Consider the following 23,602-nt stretch of genomic DNA (forward strand, 5'->3'; position numbering starts at 1 on the left):
AGATCAAACCTTTGCCTGTTTTTAATACTACAAAGAACAAGAACAAACCCTCTGTTAAACCAGATACACAAGCTTATTTCAAGAAATGCCAAAGTTCTAACTCAAATTCATGAAGCTAAACAAAAAAAAACAACACACACCCATGAAGACTGAGGCTGGAGCCCAGGTCACCGTGCCCAGCTAATCCCTTTCTAAGTAAAGAGCTCTGCCCAGCTACAGTCTTTGTACCCATAGAATCATGTTGATTTTCTCAGGTCGAGTATGTGCTCAGCTAAGCTTGCAAGTCTATTAGAAAAGGACCAGCTTGCTTTCCCAGGGTGCTTAAACTGGCTCCCAGCTACTTGCTCTATCTACAGCAAGCCTGTCCAGTTTAAAATTCTTGTATGAAGGGTCAGTAACCAGATGGGGGCCTTCAAAAAGCAGCACAGCTCAGAACCAGATGGACTGCCAGTTTCAGAGCAGGATCGAAGACTCTGAAAAGCACACTAGTTCCTCTGCCTCACACTCCCCCTGAAGGAGAGCTAAGTTAAAACCAGTTCTGAATTGGTCCAAGAAATATGGAAGCTAACACCACACTCAACTTCAAATGAAACCCAACACTACTTACGCTGTACCAGAGCTGCCCTTCAGCTATAGTGAGAAAGGTACACCTAGCTCCTGAACTGGCTCAACCTTCTTCTGCTTCTTGACTTATGCTAAAAGGCACAGGAAAGAAAAGCAGCAAGCCTACGAGTCTGTTGTGGGGAGTGGCAGTGCACAGAGATGAATCCAGAACGGGTAACGTTTAGATGTACAGCACAAACACAACTTCTCATTAGAACCTTGCGGTGAGGTCAGCTGAAAGAGGTGAGGACAAAGCAGTACCGCTGCAATAGCAATCAGAAGTGTTCCAGGAAAACAGGAGCAATTACATCAACATTTCAGGAGTGTGAAGGTTGCATTTGTCCCGTGAATTACTGTATTCCAGTAACTACAAAACTCTTCCAAAACACTTTTTACAGCAAAAGGCAATATCAGAAATGTGGTTTAAAAATCAGTTAGGAGGGATGGGGAAAACAAACAGCACACTCAACTCAGATTAAGTTTATTTTCCCCAAAACAAAGCAACATTTCTGAACTCCCTCTGACCAATGCCTCTGTCACCTATGGTCCCTCAAGTACTATTAAAGCCAGTACAGGGGATCCTATAGAATGTGGATAACCCTGAAAGAGTCAGCATTTATCCCCGCCAGGTATGTGACATGTTTCAAAAAGAAGACCACTGTACCACACTTGGTAGCTTGATATATTGGAACCAATTTATCACTGCACTACTCAGTTGTGGTTAAGTTCACCAAATAAAAATACTTCCCTAATATGCTGTAAAGGTCTGTCCTTGCAGCTGAATTAGTAGCTTACAACTGTCATAAAGTTTATTGTATTAAAGCAATCAATGTAAGCCTGCATCTACTGCTTACAATAATAAGCATTTTAAAAACATTAGCTGTGGTTTAGGGTTTATATTCAGAAAAGCCAAATTAACTTTTATTATGAACAGATTTTTATAGTACTGTAATACATTTCAAGTTCTACAAGAACAAGGTGAGACAAACACAAGATGAGAAACTCACATATTTTTTATTATATTTTTATTTTCCCTAAGTGTTTCTGAAAGATTCCTAAAAAGCAAAGTCCTACTTGCCTAAAGACAAGTGCACTAATGTACAGCTCCAAATACTTCAAGGGATAGATAAAAGATTTTTTTGGTGGGTTGAGAGTTGGGGGTTTTTTTTGTTTGGTTGGGGGTTTTTGTGGGTTTTTTTGGTTGGTTGGTTTTTATTGTTTGGTTGGGGTTTTTTTTGGGGGGAGGTTGCTTTTTTATTTTGTCTTTTACCACACACTGCAAAGAATGCTATCCCATGACTTAAAGCTTACTAATTCTTGCCTTCCAGAAAGCAAATAAAAGGAATTTTGAATCTATCATTTTAACCAGAGGTCTTTGAGAAATTATTTACTGGAGGATAGGTTATATTTTTATAACCTGGTTTGAAAATACTGAATTATTTAACTCCTTCCTTACACACAATTGCCAGCAAACAACATTTACACAAAAGCAAGTGGTTGGTTCTCTGTTGCAAGATACTTTCTTGTAGGCACTTTGCACGTGATTTTGTTAGGATTGCATCTATGCTGGAGCATTGTGAGACACACAACTAACCTGTTTGACCCGAGAAACAGTCTAGTTCTGTTTGTACTGCCTGGGAGCTAATAAACCTTGTATGGACAGATATGCCCCTTTCAGTCTTAAGATCATAGGTCGGCTTGGTAGGACATGGCACAACTGCATGGCCTTACTGACTGCAACCTCTGATGGCTTTACTGCCCAGAGCAGTTTGTACCTTCCTAAGCAAGAGGTACAAACAAAAAACTGCTGATGGGATTAAAGTTTATGATCCACATCTTCCAGTCAATGCAACCCATGAATTGGTCTGTAAGAAAGAAGAAAAACCTTGGAAGGAGGTCAGAACATCTGGCAATGAATGCAAGAAAGGCCTCAATTCTGCAAGTGTTCTCAGACCCTCACCACTAGGCAGAAACAGGTGGGAGACAAGCAGACTCTCTCACATCTTCATTATTGTGAAGCATTTAACCAAAACATAGATGATCTTCCTCTCTCCTCAGTTCTGAGTTAATGAAACTATACCAGACCAGCTGGCAAGAAGTACAGGAAGATGCAATTGAGTGAATGGTGCTTTGGTCCCTGGACCAGTGTCTTGGCCCAGGAGGTTGGTCCATCTCCTCTTTCTGTCAAGCTGGAAAACTGGTCATGACAATGCTTCAAGAACATTCAAGTGGAAGATTGTTCCCTCACAGAACAGCAAGGCAATATTAGCTACTACATGTTAAGCCATTTATTTTATATATGCTGATAAACTTATTCAAATATTAATTTTCTGGTCGGTATAAGGACTTCAGCCATCTAAAATTCCTCTCAGATGAGAAAAAAGCCTTTACAGTATTATCCTCTAGACAAGTAAGTACCCTTATAGAGATATTTTGCAGGGGACAGGAGCCATGTTGCTGTTAGCAGAACGTTGAACAACTGTCTCAATGCCAGATGCCAAAACAATGACTATTCTTCATTGTTATGTTTGGCAAGTAAATAACAAACAGATTTGTTATCCAATTTGTTAGCAAAGCATGAAACAGAGGAGAATGCAGTAGTATCATCCTTACATACCATAGAAAGAGAGGGGAGCAGGAGAGAGGAAGAAGGAGCACATCCCTCCTTTGGTCTACAAAAATAGGGAAAAAAAAGGGAAAAAAAATTGCTCTTTCTCCTCCTCTTACTACTTAACAAACCCAAATATAGGATAACTTTTTTTTTATAGCCTAAATTTAACCAAACAGTAAAAACTTATTATATGATCAAATGAGAAATTCCTACAGAATATAAATTTTGAGACACTTTCAACAGTAAGTTACCACTTGAGACTCTCTCTATGGCAATTCACTGCATGGTGACAAATATTTTATTATAGATTGCAAGTAATAGCAATCACAGTGAAAATCAGTGTTCAGGAAAAAATAATAATGAAAAAACATGAAAAACAAAAGCTTGATTTTACAAAATTGGTTACCAAATCCTTATAAGTCCAGAAATAAAAAACCCCTACCTCTCACAATCTGCGATGTCAGGTAGGTTTGGGCACTTTTTTTCTTTCTTTCTTGCACAAGACAGACATTAGCAAAGTCCTTCAAAGCCTACTTCATCGTTATCATTTTCATAACAAGTTAATATTTTGCAAAAAAGCTAACGACAGATTACCATCACCAGCCAAAGTAGGGGAGATCTGAGTATTGTTCACTATATGAACACTTGCAAACAACTAAAATCTTTCAAGGGACAATTTCTTTATCATTAACATTCAAGTGACAATTGTAAATGGATGGGCAAAAGACAAATAGCCATATTTTCAAATCTCTATTAAATATCGAGGTCTGTAAGGAAAGCTAAAGCCTTTCACATGAAAGGCTCATTTCAGCTAACACAGAAATGGTATTTGATGGGACCTAAAAACATTGAGACAATTGTAAGTAACAGGGGTTAAAGGGTCAGTATGCCTAAAATTTTCATTTTTAAAGCATTAGTACCTCAAGGGTGGATTTGTGTGACAATGGTTCCAGAAACATTAAGTGGAACTGAAAGACAACTCTCCTCTAATTTTTTTTAAAGCTGCAGACTATCTTCCAGTGAGTATTCAGAGTCATACTTGTTTGAAGAAAATCAGTATATAACTTTTTATTCCTCAGAAGCCCTGAAGACACAACACTGCTAAATTGAAACACAGATGGTTTTATTACTTCTTATGTAATATTTTCTTTAAGAAAAAAAAATCTAATTACTCACAAGCATGTAACCCTACTAGTGATGAAAAGGCTGCACAAGCAATACTTCCTATCTCACCAGTGCTGCTGGGACTTCAATGGGGCAGTAAGGCATGAAATTGAAAGAACACAGCTCAACTCTTGCAGCAGCAGCCAAGTTTGCAGAGTTAGTATTAAGGGGTTAGAGAACACATTTGATAAGAGAACACTGAAACAGTAAATATGGGACTTCAAATAAGTTCTTTTACATCTAAGCTTTTTTTGAATCCAGTGCACATTAATGGGTCTCATTCAGCCAAATACAGTCATACCTGCTGCACCTTGCTAAATTCCCCAGGGTAGGGCAGGCTATTCTGGTATCACAGAGAAGAGCTTCAAGACCCCATCTCGTATCATCTGTGCTGACACAGAGACACTCATTTCAGTGAGGGGAGTGCAATGTTTCTTCCACTGCCACAAGCTTAATGAGCCAAGGAAGAGGCAGGATGATATTATTAAGAGTACCAAGACATAAGCCTAGTGCCAACTGAGATCTTCCCAGCACAAGGAGAAGGTCCCTGCAGCCACGATGCTCTCCACCAACAGCCAGGATCACTGCATGCTGATGTCAGCTGGGCTCTGGTCCTCAGGGAACATCAGGCTTTTGGACTTTTAATGGTGGTCGCTCATCACACAAATTCCCTCTCAGGGCCACTGTGCTAGGCTCTCCTTCCAGTCAGTTTTTGGGGTGATTTCACCAGATTTCACAAAACATGGAGGGTAAATGGACACCCCACAAAAGAATTCCTGTCAGGAAGCAACATCAGCTTTTTCTAACAATCTAACAACACCAGGGCTAAGCATGAGCTTTGTTTAAAAATAATCTTTTCATTTCCTTTTCTGACATCAACAACAGAGATAATAACTATATAATCCAAATTTTCTGTAATAAACACCACTATGTGCATTATTACAGCCACAAACAGATTTACTGTCTCAGACTCCAAAATTGTGACAGTATGTGCAACCTTCTAAGCATTTGCTTATCCATTAACCTTAGATATTTTTCTAGGAAGCACATAACATGTGATCAAACCAAATGAGTCAGTAAATAGTAGCTCACAAGCCAGGTAGGAAAATGAAGGCTTAGTATAATTTAAAGCTTTGCAAAGCAGTAAAATACTTAGAAACATAAGAGAAGTTCAGAAAGGAGACCCTTAAAATACATATTGTATGCATTGTGGATCTATTTAGCACTCACTCAAACAGCCTCATCTGAATTTTTTTCTAGAGAAATATGTTCCCTAATACCAAAATCTTCTAAAATGTTTACGAAATGTACCAGGATACTTTGATTTTGAAAAGGATCAACATGACTCTACGTGATGGTTGGCAAATTATCACAGTATGATCATCTGTTTCAGGCTTGTTTTCAATCTAGCTTCATAATTTATCTTTTTATACAGAGCATATTTTAAATAGAAGCATCAGTGGAAATGAATTTGTAACATCTATTACACAGGCAAAGGTTTACTGTTAATAGAAAAAGGCTGTGCTCCATTGCTACCAAACAGTTACCTCAGATAAGTCAGTACAACTCATTTGACACACTGTAAATTATCTTGGGCCCTTCACAAACAGCTTCCCAGATTGCTATATAGCTTTTGATCTCTGCCTAAGGAGCTCTACTGGCCAACTATTAAAATATGTAAAGAAATAGAAGGTATTACTTAGCCCCTTCATCAAATTCCATGTGTTTTCAGGAAGAGAAGACTTCACCAGCAATAAAGGACCAGAATTCACCTGTCCCCTAGGGAAATTCCTCACATTGAAAGATAGAGGTCTGGGAAGCTCTTTGCATCCTCAAACTTTTATTCTGCATTCCCAAAAACCAAAGTAATAATTATACATTGGATTAACATATTCAAACAAAGGTATCAGGTAATGTTTTACTCAGACTATGGCAATATTCAAATGTAACTGCTCCTAAACCATGACATTTTCTAACCACAAATATCTGTGGATGATGTTTGCTGTGCCAAAACTGGCAGCATATAAAAAGCTCCAGTGCTTGTGATTTCTGTCACCTAATTTCTAACTGTTTCATGAAAGCTAATATTCATTAGCATCTCTATAGCAAGCTGTTTCGGGCTCAAGTTCTGCAACATTAGGCATCTACAATGTTAGGTAGGAGATAGGACCATATTCCTAAAATGGAAAGACTTAGAGGTATCTTGGAGCTGTAATGTCTCACTGTTTGGCTTTTAATATTCAAAAAAACAGAGAGTAAGTCTTGACTTTAAACACTCTGTTCCTTAAAATGAAATAATTTATTTGCAAGTGAAGAAATCCATAGTACTGAAGAGGAGTTTTATCCGTGCAAAGCCAACTGAGCTGGATTCATAAACCACACTAGAGGCATCCAAACCATGAGAATATAACGCAGGATAAAGTGAACATCAGCCTTTGATTTCACCAGGTAAGTGGCTTCTGCAATATTCTTTCTTCTTTCTTTCCCTCTCTTTTCCCAGTCTCCCTAGTCTCAGATAACCCCCATCACCATTACAAAGCATTGTAAAAATGCTAAAGCAAACAAATCAAAGGAAAATCCCACCACACTAATCAAGTTAAATGTGGAGGCTAAGATACGCCTGACATGCTCCTCCATATTTCTGATACTCCTTTTCTGCAGCAAACAGCAAACATCAGTATTAGAAGACTTTCACTGAATGAAAAAAGCATCCTAGCTGTTTCCAAAATGCCTGCATCTTCACTACAATTATGTACTGCTGATTTAATCACATTAATGGTAATTAATGCTAATGTTAATAATTGATGCTAAAGCAGCTATAACTGCAATACCAAGATACCATATATATTTAAGATAATTTCTGCTCAAAGGGATGACATCAGACATTCACATTCACTTTTTGCAACACAATCCTCCTGTCTAATTTATTCAAAGTAGGTGCTGTTTGGCTGGGATTTTTTGTGTAGAAAAACATTTTAATGTAGAAACCTGTTGTAGGAAATCCCCCGCTCAAGAGTCTACAAGACTACTTAACTGCTGAATCCAGACAAGTTCCAATCACCAATCTTAGCAGGAGTTTGCTACTGCACCTGAGGTGTAGCTGACTTAACACAGCTATTGTAAACATGGGACTGGGAGGGGGGATTTTAAAAACTACCTGCACTACCATAAAGAGTGCCAGTGCTATCAGCTTAACCAGGAAAACATACGCCTGAGAACTGCACAATGTTAATTTCTGTTTTCAGGTGATGATGGAGTTCCTGTCTTCTTTTATGAAACTGACTCCTAACTTGATTTAATGGGATGCTGCACCTTTTTATGTTACCCAAAGCCAGAAAGGCTTTGTTTTAGAGTATCTGGAACTGCTTCCACAATCGATTAAAGACACATGAAATTTGAGAGAACTGCTGGCCAGAAGTATGCCTTTCGGTCATCATAGACTGTGCTAAAGACTAGAATAATATTTTGTTTCATCAGAAAGAAAAAGTATTCCCTCTTGTGCTATTTTCTGTCTTCATTTTTATTCAGAGTGCAACAAGATTAAAAACAAACAAACAAACAGCCTGGAACTAAGAGTTTGGAAAATATAAATAATATAAAGGCTATTACTCTGAAGACCAACTACAAAACATTAAAAACACCTAACAGCAGTTACTTACAGACAACTGATGTAATGCAAGTCAAGAAAACCTCTGTTATAGCTGGCTGACAGAACTGCCATCCAAAAGACTCATGTTTTATAATATTCCGAAGACATGAATGTCAATTCCATCTATGTGTCCAGGCTCTCTGAAACTGGGCCACTTAGAGGTTCTAAGCTAATTTTTCAAATCGCAAGTTTGCATCTTTGGAGAGTTACAAGTCTAGCCTGTATTGATGGCAAACTTGAAAGTACATTTGCCTTGCTGTCAACCTCTTATTCCCAAGGCTCTCTTCCTGTAATTCCTCACCTACTCTCTCTGAAAGCAAGCTTTCATGCTAATTAGTATTCTATTTATATAATGTACTATTAGCATACTATAATTAAATAATAGTAGTAGTAAAAATAATATTAATTTTACTGGGGAAAATAAATCAAAGTCCAAACAGAAGAAGGAAAAATATGATCAGGCTTCTGTACTTCATCTGCTGAGACCCAGACAATTCACCAGACTGTTACCTAAACTGCTTAAGAGCTCCTTTTTAACTTAGAGCCACTCAGTTTTACACAGATTCACCACCTACCACAGAACAAAACTGTCAGTTCACAGACTACACTGGCTAACTAGGTTTTACATCAGCATTAAAGACCTGTTCCCAAAAAGCAAAATGTATGAAATAGGAAATGGGAAAGTTACAAATATACAGTAATGTTAATTTATTTATGGTAAAATTAGATTTTTCTTTATCTAGATGATCCATTTATTAGCTATACATGAAAGACATTCACATTCCACTCTTACACACTAAATGCAGCTCCCTGTAATAATACAACAGTGATAAATCAACAGGCAATATCTATAAAGGATATAGAAACTTTAAATGGCGTCCTATGGCATGGAACAGATTGCTTCACTAGTGACATTATTTAGATTGTCTCCCAACATGAGATACTCCGTACCCATCATACAAGTATTGACCACTTTTGTATTAGCTCACAACCCACCAAAATTAAGTCCTCAAGGGTCAGACTCGCAGATGACATTTTGATATCAGCTGAAGCCACACTGATTGAAAGGACAGTTTCAATTTTTTGTGTGACCAAGGTAAGGGAAGATAGCCACAGGATTACCTCCAGGATGACTGACAGCCTAGATACAGTTACAATAAAGCCTTTTCAATTAATCACATTTTCAATATCACTACTAGAAGGACACACATTTATTTTATTTTCTTACAAAGGAAAGGGGAAAAAAACCCAACAAACTCGAATTCAAAAGTGAGGTAAGAAACTCATCACCTCTGCAGGTTCAAGAACTATGTAAAAGCCATAGGATCACAGTGGCACTACCAAGGAAATACCCTCCTGTTAGTGATAGGTCTTCTATCTTGATACAATGGTTCCCTCCCAGTGTTACCCTCAGAGCAAAACTGGAAACTCCATCATACATTCATGAAAACTGAGGGGGAGGGTGGAGGAAATGCCACCAGCACACTGTCAGCCATCCTCACTGACAAACCTTATGGCAGCCAAGAGAGATACTAGGGACTCTTTCCTTAAGCCTCACCCAAAGCGTTTCTAAACAGCAGAAAAAATGTATTAAATCCCTGCCACCTCCAACAGGCTTCTCTTTTAATTGCTTCTTGATTCAAAGTTGTTTTGATTGAGATGCAAACTTTGAGTTCTGTGCTGTTTCCACATTATTTCACTTACAATTATAATTCATTCCAATAAAAAAATAAAGGAACAGGCTGTTACACAGTCTTCTCTGGTGTGCAGTTCACAGACTTGCTCTAATGCCAGACAGAGAACTAAATATATACCAACTGTAAATAAAGGCAACAGGAGATTAACAACTTAGCCAAAGTTCAATTAGAGTGAAAAGTATTACTCTGTAGTAACTTCCCATATGTTCACTTCTACCCCTAAGCAAACATGAAGCTCCTTATTATACACCTCAAGGATAAACTATAATTATCTCACATTTATCATAAGGTAGGATCATATACTTAGGTAGCACCCATTTCAGCAATATTTTGTGGTACATTAACTTGCTTACCGCCCTCAGCTGAGGTACGACAGTTGACAAAATGTTTGCATGCCTAAAATATTTTAAATGCAAAACTTGACATTTTATCTTGTACTTATTATTATCATTATTGCAAAGGTGACAAAAGCATATTTATTTCACACATGCAACAAATAAACCAATAAATGCTATAAAATGAGACAAAGTATCTCCAAAGACACTTCTGAAACAACACTTTGGAAGTGTTGACAAAGCGTTTTGATGTCTTTGGAATTCTCTCCTTTTTCCTTTAGCTGAATGTGTTCACTAATTCAATTTAGAAAGAAAATCTGAGAATTTTGCCATGTGTGAAACAAAGCAAGATCAGCTCTAACACACACCTCTTAACTCAATCAATTCTGTTCCCTTCTGAAAGTTGTCTGGCAGTCCTTTGAACTCCCCATAAAGACAGAACACACTTATAAACACTAAAATTGAGCTCCCTTTAGGTGCATGTTGTGACACTTTTGGAAGCACGCAGATCATAGTTTGCAATGGTTCATTTTGTAATGGTGAAGAATCCAGCACAAGTTTTATTAAACCTTAATTTATAAAGCAGCTCTGTTGCCATGACCTCATGACAGAGGTTCCTAAGCAGGACAGATTTCTAAGAACTGGCATCCCATTTAGCACAGCTTATTCCTGTGGCATAGCTTTAAGTAGGAAGCTGCACATGACAAGAGTTCTGGAGAACCTGAACGATGAGCTGTTAGGTGAAAACAAACTCACCACAGCAATTTGTTAAGATTCACCTTCACCTTTGCTGATTCAATAGTTTGAGGCAGATTCTGTGACACATTCCCTACGCTTCAGCACAGGGAAAAAACCACTCATTTTTTGCTGTAAAATAGTGCCCTTACCTTCCCTAAGTGCACCTTCCACACAGTGAATATCTGTTTGCCAGGCGGATTCTGACAGGTGTGCAGTTCTTCATAGGCTTCAGAAAGGAAATATTAGCAAGCACTCAAAATGCATATTTTTATAATCAAAAACACAGACAGTAGGAGGCAGCTCGATGCTGATTTCAGTGCACAAAGGCAACTCAGCTTCAGGGCAGCTCTCTTCCACTCTGCCACCTTCCTGTGCTGCTACTTAACAGCTGCTCTTGGTTCTGCTCTCAACTGAGGGCACAGGAGTTGGCCACAAAGAAGGTCAGAAAGACTTTACTGTTCATGAAGAACAAGAAGAATGGAGATTCTTTAAGTAAGCAAAGACTACCCCTTGATTCACGAACAATATTTCCTTTTGAAATAAAAACATCAGTGAATACAGTCAATATTATTTTCCTTAAATTTAGTATCTCTGAAATATTACAATACTTTTAAAAAATGGTTACTGATTTGTAGGTAGAAGCAGAAGTCTTTTCCTTTTGCAGACATAAGTTTTCTTAAGTGTGTACTTCTGAACTTCCATAATGCATGTGTTCATGAAAACAGTATTAAGTCAAATTTCAAAATTAAATGACAAGTCACATTTCAAATTTAAAAATTTCGTAATGATGAGCAGTATGTCTCATTTTCTTGAAAACCAAAGAGGAGTATATTTAAGATAGTAAGCCATACAGCTTCAGACAGATCCATCCAGAGTTATGTGGTCAAGGACAGGCCTACAGCATGTTGCTATAGAAACTCACAGTAAAGCCATTCACTTCTAGCATCAAAAAAACCAAACACATTTTAAGTACAAGACTTCTTCCAAGGCTGTAAGACTTGGCACACATTGCACACAACTTAGTCAACACTGAATGGAAAGGCATTTAGAGCATCCCTGTACTGTAAACTCAAATATGGAGAATAACCTCTGAATAAATTAAATTATGCAACTTCCTTTTCATATTTATTCACATGTTTTACCATAACTTAAGAAAGTACTACAAATTTTACTTTTAGAGTAACACCTGAATAGAGGAACCAACACTTCAGGTAGACGAAGGCATGCATAGGTAACAATAAGTTGGCAGAACTGTAAAACTACCTAAGCTAGATAAAACCACGCTCCTTCAATAAAGCCACAGGTTTCACACAGCATATCCATAGAACTTTTAATCACTTCTGTAACTGTAGCAATCACTAACTGGCTTCAAGCACTACAGTAACACCTAAAAGATGTCATAAAAACAAGCCCATGAAGTTAAGATTATCCTGTAGGTGGGTCCACCCAGTGCATAGTATTAATTTGGCTTTTCCAGCTTTGGATTTAAGCCACACTTCCAAGGTGCAGGTACCTTATTCAGACCTTTTTCCTCTGGAACAAGACCCTGAAATTCAACTGTCCAGGACCTGACACTTGTGCTCTTTCACATTCTTCCCAGCAACTTAAACTAGTTCCCAGAAAGTCACCTCTCCATACACTACTGCTTTCAATTTTATCTTCAGAAGCATCAGATTCTGAATCAGTTATTTTTGCTTTCAAAAACACCGTAATGTTTACTTTAGATAGTGCAATACATATACAGCCATCTTGTGCACCCCTCCCTGGTTCCTCAAAAAAACCCCAAAAAATATATTAAGAACCTCAGAAGAAAATTTCTTCTCCTTCTCCAGCAGCCTGTTGCATTTCATGTCCATGAGGGTGTCCTAACTCTCCATCCTGCTACTCACAAAACAAGTTTTCTTTACCACAAGGCTAAATGTTTTAGTGATGAATTTCTCTCTCTCTTAGGGTAATTATTCACCCAGGAGTGCTTACATGAGACTAGCAAATTATCATCTTTTGTTTGCATATTTGCATTTTGATGCAGTACAGTAGTACAAACATGACAGACACAGAGTAGATGAGCCCAGCTTTCAATGTGATGTTTGCCCAGACCTAGCTAACCTCTTCAGAATCAATAACTCCAAATTCCTGGGGCAATGGGGAGCAGAACTCAAGAGGTCCCTGTGGTTCATCCTCAAACCCAGGACAAGATCCAGAAAGTGATGGCATTCCAATAGAGTCTCAAATACCCTGTCCTTGAAACCTGTAACAGATTCTACAATTTCCACAGCAACCTGTTCTCTCCCTGTACCATGAATATCTGTACATTTTTCCCATGAATTAACATCGAGCTTTAACAAAGAGGTTACTGATAAATTTAGTAACATATTTAATCTCGTTCCTTCAGGAAAAAAAAGCTGAAGCACTTTTCTCTGCAGAAGGCACTTATGATTTAATGTTTTCAGTGACCCTTTTCAGTGTGACTAAATTCTACTGACAGGAGTCCATACTCAAGAGAACACACTTTCTCCACACTGCAGGGCTAGTCAGATGAGAGAATATTACTCCTACAAGTCACATTTAAGAGCTTAGGCTCTTCATACACAAGATATTGGAGATTAAATATTGATTTTACATTACAGCTATTCATCATCACTAGGCACACTCACTCCTTTTAGCTAAATTATGGCTGTTAATTTGATTAGTCATAGCCCATGACGAAGACCAAATTACCACAAAAAAAAAAAGCCTCCAGTAAGTTTTATAAAGTCTCTGAAACATCATACTGCTTTCTTTATTAAATATTTACCCAGAGGTCATACAAGTTTGGCACAGTGTATGCGGGCTGTACTTCAGATACATCTCCCATGGCCTGTCCAATGTTGAAAATTTTAGCCTGGAACATTTTTTTCTATACAAATTTCTCTAGTATTCCCCAGAATTAATTTTAATATATATTTTTATAAACATCATCTCTTAGGTTTCCTTCATGCTTGGTTCACCACCATTTCCTCTAAGTTGAAACTGTATTTGTAAATATGTTTTTAAAAAGCCAAAATTCACATCTGGAATTGCCTGTATTAAAACAACTGGCACAAAATTTAAAAATTACAGTTTTGGGAATGAGGTCTGACCTTTGTCAAATAACTTGTTGAGAAGTTCCATCCATGCTTTCCCTATAGCATCTATATGGCATGCAGATAGCAGGGACAGTCATAGTGGATTTCCATTACAGTCACAAGCACATAGAAGCAAGAAACACAGGACTGGTTTCAGAGGCACAAGCCGCTCTTTGGAAGCACCCTGCCATTTTTTCCTCTATTAGGCAGGAAAAAAAAATTGAACCCAAAGCTTTAACTTTAACAGCTGAAAGCTCTTTTCTTTTAATGTCAGATTCTTTCCAGTGCCCAGATTACTCTCTTCTAAAGCACAGAATAGGTCCTACCCTCTGGTCAACTGCAATCACTCTCTCTGCTTATAGGTGGAGCAGAGACGAACACACTGAGCCAGCAAAACTTTGCACCAGGTCCATCAAGTGTTGGACAGAGACTTTTGGACAAACCAAAGAAAGAGGGGTGCAGATTCTTTAAACTAAATGTGGTGGCACTGCACAGGGAGTGAGATGATAAATCATTGCTGAGATATCCCCTTCCTTGTCTAACCCCAAACACAGCATTATTCGATGGCAAGCACTACACTTAGATCCAGGTTTGTTGAAACTAGCAACAAGTAGCAGTTTCTAAATACAACTGAAAGTGCATCTTTACTGACTCTGCAGCCAGAACAACAACAATTAGCAATCTGGCTTTCAAGCAGAATTCATCCAGGTCACTATTTTTTGTATAAGAAACTTATCCTGACTTGAGAATATAGCTAAGAGATATTTGCTAAAATATTAGACACTGCTGTTGAGAGAGGGCTACACAGTAACAGGGTAAAGAACCTATAACACAGCTAAAGTTACTGACAACTAAATCCTGACAGCCTGCATGAGCTAGGCAACAACTTCCTTTGCTACTTGGAACATTATGTGAAAAAAAATTGGTGATAATTTATAAATAAAGATGTCTTGCTCTTAATCTTGTTAATGAACACTTTCTTCCAGGAAACAGCTGTTTTAATCTTGTCACACAAGCCAAAGCAGTAGCAAAATAACATTAAGTTGCAGCTACGATTCTGATGAATCATTCATAGCACTCATGTGTCTAAACTTATTTTTTAGTACAAAACTTATGACTGCTCAGCAGAGCCTTGTGCTGGAGAAGTATGCAGCTGTGTTAACCTGGAAAACACAAAGAGCACCTTTCTCAGAGAAACTGCTCTAAGACATTTCATCACAGGGAAAGGACACGTGTGTCAGGACAGCTAGTGCTAGCTATTCTCCTTAGCACAGTGTGGTCTTACTGTCAAACCTCATAGGCAAGGATGTGAAGTGGTATGTTACAGCCTCCTTCCCTGGATCCCTTGATGAGATAATAAGCAGGGACAGGAACCACAATCTTGCCTACCTGCTACAAAACTAATCTCAGCAATGGGCAGGAATGCTCCTTGTGCTCTTCCCACACTCTCCATGAGAGTGAAGGGCATTCAGGCTGACCTTTCAAAATCACTTCAAGCAACAAGGTATTGATCAGAAATTCATCTGCTGGAACTCTGAAGCTTTTGTAGATGATGAGACCAATCTCCCACTCCTTTTTCACTAGGAAAAAAGCCTTAAAATGGCTTGGTTTGGAGGCAAGGAGAGGAGGGAAGACAGATAGGGTTTTTTTTTGTTGGGCTTGGTTTCAGATGTTTGCTAGGAGTCTGCCAGAGGAAGGAGGAACAAGAACTGATATGCAGAATCAACAGATAGCTATCCACATGTCTGACTCGGCACTTTGCCAGTGCAATATGACTCACACTGACAATATTGCCATTAACAGAGTTTGGAAGGACTTTAATATTTTATCTACTACAAGACCTGTGACATATACTGTGAATACACTGAAGTCTAGCATAATCTGACAAGAAAAAACATCAGACTGGTTTCTGGGTTTTGTCAGGTACAAGAATCTGCTTCTTATGAGGCCTCTTCATGAGTGTACTCATGCTGCAATGGGTTATGATGCAAAAGGAGAAGAAAGAAGAAAGCTGGCAAAAGCAATTCTCAATGTAAAACATTTCATCATCTACTACACAGGGCTCTATTCTAATCCCTTATCAATTCTTTGGCTAAAATAAAATTAGAACAACCAGAATGGAGAGGTTCCTCCAGTAAGCACACACACCACACTCTCAGTGCTTCCCTTGTGCTGTTCCAGTGAACCCATATAACAATATTAAGAAGTTAACACGTTATCATCACATGTCCATGTGGTACCAGAAAGCCAGTTACTTTTCCTTGTAAAAGCATTTCACCAGGTGATTAAGAGCAGGGCTTCCAACAAAACAGAACCATGTCCTCTGCAAATAAACAGTTTCATCCCTGCCCAGTTTAAGTTTCTAAGGTTCATCACTAGAGCTGATTCAGCATTCATGACAGTGATGGACACTTTTGTTAGCCAGTGGTTACAGGAAGATGGCTTAGGTCATGGCCTCTTAAAGTAAAGTAGCTTCTGACAGATAAAACATCTGCTCTGCTGGCAGTGGATCAGCACTGAGCCCTTTCTTTGTTTGCCCCTTTTCCACCTTTCTAACTTTTGTCCCTTGGCAGTTGTTCTGGATGTTAAATTCAGTATCAGAACAGCCATATTTTAACTTATCCCCATGGCTAAAACATAACATCTACCACAATAAGAAGATCCATCAATTTTTTTCTGTAAAATTATAATTACACTTATTTAAAACACCCTAACCTCTCCATGTTCCTGACCTGAAACAAATGAACAAGCATGTTTATAAACACAGTGGTAACTTTGAAAACAAACCAAAGAGGGAACCAATTTTGTCCACAGCAGAGGAGAAGAAACACTGGCACATTTAGACAGTCTGGAAAACTGGATACACAGGCAGTAAATGAAAACAAATAAAAGGCAGCAATCTCTTTTACATATCTGTTTATGTAAAGAGGCCCATCTCTCAAACACTTGGCTTTGTAAATTCCTGTAAGCTCTCCTCTGCCGTTTCTTAAAAAAATACTGACCACAGAACCAAAACCTACAAACTGCAGATATGACAAATAAGTTATAAACAGCAAAACGTTAAAAGCTCCACCATCAAAACAGTCCAGTCTTCCCCACTGCTGACATTCTGCCGATGCACGAAATCTGAAATTCAAGATTAAGAAAATTAATATGTCCGTGAGAAAACAAAACATAGTGTGTCCTGTCAAGCTGCTCAAAAAGTCAAGTGTGATCATTAGTGCCCCAGTAGCCCAGAGACAGCCTGCAGAGCTGAGGTACAAAAGGCTGTACTACCATGGCCTAGTCCTGAGTACTCAACGCCAAGCAACTCAAACCAATCACCTTCCTAATGATGCCAGATCTGCCTGGTTTGACTGCAACTGTTTCACAGAAAATCAAGCCCATCTACCACTCTGTGTTACAATTTTAGCCTCAGTGACTCTGGATAACTAGACTGACGCTGGAGTAAATGAAAATATAACACTTCTGCTGAAGAACAGAACCAACACATAATCAAAATTGAAAGATTATGGGTGAATGAGCAACAAAGAACAGTAAATATTATTAATCTGATATCAGGCTGAGCGCCATAGGGAAAAAATAAACTGAACTGAGAAAGCAGTACGGCATAACAAATCAACCACACTTAATCACTATTTACATATGGTTATCTTATTGTTATGTTATGATTTTAGCCAACTAATTTTTTCATGAAATGTACAAGAGCAGCCTGTCTGATAACACTAACAAAGCTGGGAGAAAGATTTAAATTAGAGAACCTAATAAAAAAATCTCACTGCAGAGAGATTCAAAACAGCTTTGCAGCAGAAAATGAAGATTATCAGTATGGCTTTTCTCCACACAATCATTATGTCATTTTGCTTACAGAATATGAAAACATAAATTAACATGTAACAACTGCATTATTGTAAAATACATTAGCATAATTGCTCTAAGTCAGTTGCCATTTTCCTTTACTAACTCAAAAACATATTAAGAGTGAAGATAAACTTTACTTCTTGTAGTATGTTACTTAACTCTTTAGCTGCCACTAGGAAAGTTGAAGCTATCAACCTTATAGTTTTGTTAGCTTTCATTGTTCTCCTGATAAAAATCTGTCACATATGCCTTTAACCGTCTTCGATCTTTAGAATATAAATGTCTACCAACGGGAATAATCCTAGAGAGATCTGTGAAAAAGCAACATAAATCTTGGGGGGGGGGGGAGGGAGAAGGGGAACAAAAAAACCCAAACAAAACACAAAATATAATTTTGTATGGTATGAAGAATTATGGAGAAGCCCTATTTTAAGAAAGCATTGCATACAAAAGCTTCAAGAGTTCCATCCAAAGACTAATGTTGCTACCTGGAATTAATTACAGGAAAAAATAAAATTACTTCGGATATAACTTAGTTTTGAATTTATTAACAGCAGTCTATTATAAAGAAATGTATACACCACGTTGTGGTTTTTTTAAAATTTTACAAACCTTGACAGTACTTCTGAAGTGAAACTAACACTCACCCTACTTAAACTGCTTCTAGAATCTCTTGGTTTTGTTGCAAAAGACTACAAAAAGACAAAAAATAAGACTCTGCCTGCCACCCTCAACCAGTCTTTCCTCCCTGCAGCAAACTTGTGCTACCAAGCTAAGCAAGATCTTGCACAGCATCCCAAAATGGAATTAGGCCTATGCTGCAAGCCTTCTTTCCTGTTCCTTATGTTCAAAGTACTTTCAGAAATTAGTAACAAAAACTGACAGAGACAGGAACCTCAGTTTCAATTGCACATAAAATATATACCTATTCTTGTTTTAATTATAGCAATTTTCCCGCTCTGCTGACTTAAGCTTGATGTTAAATTATAAAGAAACAGCTCTTATCTGTGATACTAGTAGTACGGTAAAAGAACATGCATTTGCCAACTATAAAGACTTCAGATTACTCTAAAGAAGAAAAATTGATGTGTTCAAAGATTATAATAAACAATAAACAATTTCAAAAGGTATAATAATTCAGTGAAATACTGTTGAAACTACAAGAAAAAATTTGGATCTACCAATTCACATCTGTCAGTAGCACCTCTATCACCTAGTGAAGTTCCTGGGCTGAGATACCTTGCAACAAGTTCCACCTGTTTTCTTCTGGGTTGTTTCTGCTTGCTAGCATTTTGTACAGAGATCACTGAAAGTAAAGTTAATTTCTGAATACAATGGATAAAATATGCCATTGATTATTTTGGGAGAAAGAGAAGGGTTGAACTTTTTCCACTTTCAGATGTTTGCCTATAGACAGTTTCTGAATAAGAAGAACTGCTTACAGCAAGCAAACAATTTACTTAACATAAACTTCTGCTTATGTGAGAAGTTAAGTCAACCACTATTTAGCCTCTACTCAGGCAATACACACAGATGATTCAGAGCCTGTTGTTGTGGTTTAGGTCAGGACAGACTAAACACAGAAATCAATTACTACTCAATAATTGAATTCAAATGGAGGAATTTGGATGTTTATTATCTGTTACAGGAATGATTATTAAATCGTTCAACAACACCAAAGACCCACGTTCCACAGTTGCCCCCCCCCCAAACCAGTATGTAATAATCCAAAGAGAACAATATATTTAATAATGTTTTTACCCTTACCTCAGTCTGTCTTCCTCTTTCTTACGAAGGCTGAAATCTCGCTGAACCACCTGAAGCACATGCTCTGCTTCTTCATCAGTCAAGCCAGAGAGATCCAGTTTTCTCCCCATTATACTAATTATACTCTATCCTGGATATTAATAAGTATGAGGAATATCTGAAATCAGAAATAGGTAAAAAAAAAGTAAAGTAAATTGAAAGTATTGATATTTTTCCCAAGTGCCTTGAAATCACAGGCACCTCTGCCCAACAAAAAGAGAGTTGCTGCCATAAACATCAGAAAAGAAAATTATTCATTTCAGAATTATTTTTCAAGTTCTGTGTGCTGAAAGGGATCACTCCCAATTTAAAAAGAAATGCAAAGATAAATTATTTGGGATATTAAATAACATTGAGGGAAGAAGGCAGTGTTGTCCTCAAACAGAAACATATTAAATAAAGGTGAAATCAGGCTTAGAACTTTAAGATTTTATGCCATGGGTTTGCAAAATTGTTTGCAAAATCCAGTCCCAGTGTATGAACCAAGAACATACTCCTGTAACACTCATATTTTTACTACCAACTAAGAAACCAGGATTTTAAAACACCATAAAAAAATATCTACATTTCAAATGCATTTCCCATAGTGACTGGAAAGATTTAGATACCATTACCACCATGGTATCATTTCCCCTTCTGTGAATAACAACGGAGGAGAAAAAGTAGTAGTGAATGTTATATGTGAACTGAAGGTACCATGCAGCTTCAATAAAGCTTACAGTACTATACATATTATATAAAGCTTTATAAACTGTAACATTTATAAAGCTTGGTGCTTTTATTTAATGAATTATATTTTTTTTCTAATTTATTGTATCATGACATCGTTTTCTTGCACTCTAGTAAATTCAGCTGTCAGTATTAATTTCTGTAACTGGATTTATTGAATTATTTAGGTAATCATAAAGGTGTCCAACTCCATATTAAGTCACGGTTTCAGAGACACCACACGGTTCTCACAGTTCTGTTATGAGCCCCAAGCAATTAATATAATTACGAGCACACAGAAGTTCTTACACTATACTGAAGAGGCAACTATTACTGTCTCTTTAACCATGATGAGTGTAAAGTGAATGAAGCTATGTAAAACACACAAGCTGGTTACGTCCCAATAAAAACCACCACAGCAACACTGCTGTGGTATACAACTAAGTGCTCCAAATAGCATAACAAGAAGTAGCAGGAAGAAAAAAAAAATATTTACCTTTGTTTTCTAAAAATAACAATTTGTTTGTTACTTAGATGATGACAGGGGATGTGGTTGGTTTGCTTTTTGTTTTGGTTTGGGTGTTTTCAATGTAATATTTACCTTCCTCCAATCATTTGGTTACAGCTCTTCAAACAGGGGAAAACAGCTACATGGAAGGAAGGTATTGCTTATTTTTTCTGTTTTGGTTAGGCTATCAATGAAGTCTAGAATACACCCTTCATTCAAGGAAATAACACTTGAACAAAAACAGGCAGATAGGACAGAAGCTCAGGTGAAATCAAGCTAAGATCCCTCCAAGTGAGACATCTGCACACCATACAGCTAACAAAGGTAGCAATGAAAGAGAATGCCCTGACTTGAGTCTTTGGGTCTACCTAAGGAAGCAGAACAGGAACACCAATGAGTTAATAAAGGCTATAGAAATGTATGCCTAAATAAAAATACCCTATTTTTTTATTAAAAAGTGCCACAGAAATAAAGGACTACATGTAGTCTTCACTAACCCCACTCGCAAGGCCAAGAATATATGTTAAAAAAAGGTTGGCTAAAATATAGCAAGGAACAACTGGCAAGAATTTCTTCCATCCCACAAATATGCATAAATCTTCACAAAATTTTCACCAGTGTTCAGATTTTCCCCTGTCCCTTCATCCACAGTCCCTGTACCAAAGCCTCACCAGGCACTGGCAAGCATAAGATTACTGAGGTTACATGTTGCAGCTCAAAGACAGACCAAGCAGTGCCCTGGGACAAGTTCTTCCCTTCATGCTTCAAGATACCTGTTCTGCTCTTCCCATGCCAAGGACTTCAGTGCAAAGGCCTCTATGACTTTCCAAAAGCATGGAAGGGCTTCACTACAGAAAAGTCACATCTACAGATAAGCAAGCAGGACTTTTTCAATCAACTCTTTTCACACTCATACACTTTATGGGAGAAACACAGGATATGAACTGAAAGGAAATAAAAATATTTTAAACAATTGCTGGAGCCAGTAGGGACACCTATATGGCAGGGCTACAGTTGTCTGAGACACAGGAAGATGAAGATGCTAGGAAATCTGAGATGTCTTTCCAGTTGTTTTTGAACATCAAGCTAACAATCATAATTAACACTGCCATAATAAGGTCTCCCTTCAGGTCTTCATCAAAATATTTTTGGAAACTTTGTCAGAATTAATACTGTTTTTTCATAGACAGAAACTGTGGTCCTTCAGTAAAGAAAATTATCCCTTTGATTCAGCTGCTGCTGCCAATTGTGAGCATGTATCAGGAGGAGGAAAATTACCCCTCCATCTGGGAGTAAGCAGCAGCCAACTACCTCAGATTTTTGGGGCTGGCAAAGCCTTATTTTCAAGTATACATATACTTTAGATTCACTAGGAACTACATTTTTATTTTCATGTTGTTTGCTTACCTATATGATTCTCAGTCTGCATTCCCATAATTCATCAACCTCTAGGGAACTTGTGATTTTTTTCCCAAGGATATGATCTTTCATCACATTACTAAATCACCTCTGTTCTGGGTGTATGACAGCAGTTATAAACATTACTTATAAACAATGCTCAAATGTGGGTTGTTGTTTTTTTTTCAGTAGATCCGGATTCTGCATTTTGAAAATACAAAATGGAAAATCCTCTAGAGGAAATGTAACAAGTTACATTAAAAGAAAAAAAGTTTCTCAGCCTAAAATAACTTCTAGCCCCAACTGAAACAACTTCCACGAGGCTGTTCAGAGTTTTGCTTCCATGAGTAATACTTCTTTGCTAAATCTCAAACTGAATGAAAAATTTAAGCTTTCAGAAACATTAAAAGGAAGAATATCATTCCCTAGAAAACTTCTGCTCAACAAATTAACACCTTGTAACAGGAAAGTTTAGTCTTACTATACATGATTTGGTATTGTTTGAGTAATACTCTAATGTTAATACTTCTCACAGCCTGTTTTAAAATCTAATTAAAACTTCCACATCAAGAACTTTTCTTTGATTTAACCTTTTCAAAAGAACGTCAAAACACTAAGCCACAAAAACATGACAGAACAAAAGGCACATGAAATGTTTTTCAAGAACTGCAAGCAATGCTTCTGAATTTTAAAACAGACAAGAGCATCAACACAAGAAATGAGGGCAAGGAGTATGTTTCCTAGTCACTTATATGATAGATGTTTGGAATTGCAGTCTCAGCAGATTAGCATTACAGGAGGGTGGGGAGAAAGCCCAAACACTTGGGTTTTTTTAAAGTACCAACTAACACTTTAAATTGATTCCCTGCTTGGCCAAGAGCCACCTTATAAAGTTAATTATCCAAATGGTCACAGCGAGTATTGTACAATTGACATGTTAGTTTAACACCATAGCAAAGAAATCAGCTCTAGCAAGGCTGCATATGAAGTGCTGTATCCAGTTTGGGGTCTCCAATACAAGACAGACAGGAACTTATTGGAGCAAGTCCAGCTCAAGGCCACAAAGATGATGAAGAGACTGAAGCATCTTTCACAAGAGGAGATTCTGGGAGAACTCAGATTGCCCAGCCGAGAGAAGGCTCGGGGCAGCTGTACAATGTGTATCTGAAAGTGATCCCTCCAATACCCTGGCACTGCAAACGATATTATTGTACAATTCTTTCAATTTCTGAGCAATTTTTTAATCGAGATATTACTTTTTTCCACAACACTGTGCCATTTTTGCTTCTGTGCATTTATGGACTGTGATACTTGAGGAGTCAACATCACAAACTCTGTCAACCCAGCTATTTGCAACCACAGTATTTCCTATAAAATAATTTTTTCTCATATGTTCTCAGTTTTAGAGTCACCAAACTAA

General features: G+C 37.6%; 1 protein-coding gene across 4 annotated transcripts in view; it reads right to left on the reverse strand.

The window, feature by feature from the left end:
• Positions 1-23,602, reverse strand: part of MYRIP (myosin VIIA and Rab interacting protein) — a 233,052-nt gene that overhangs the window by 199,656 nt on the left and 9,794 nt on the right. For 2 of the 4 annotated variants that reach the window (XM_051612083.1, XM_051612082.1), the window contains exon 2: positions 19,530-19,686. In XM_051612083.1, the coding sequence (XP_051468043.1) occupies positions 19,530-19,639 (110 nt within the window). In that variant the 5' untranslated portion in view covers positions 19,640-19,686. Of the gene's footprint in view, positions 1-19,529; positions 19,687-23,602 lie in introns of those variants that run through there. The other 2 variants (XM_051612085.1, XM_051612087.1) reach the window with 1 other exon arrangement.

This window comes from Apus apus, chromosome 2 (assembly GCF_020740795.1).
Source record: "Apus apus isolate bApuApu2 chromosome 2, bApuApu2.pri.cur, whole genome shotgun sequence".
Lineage (NCBI taxonomy): Eukaryota > Metazoa > Chordata > Aves > Apodiformes > Apodidae > Apus > Apus apus.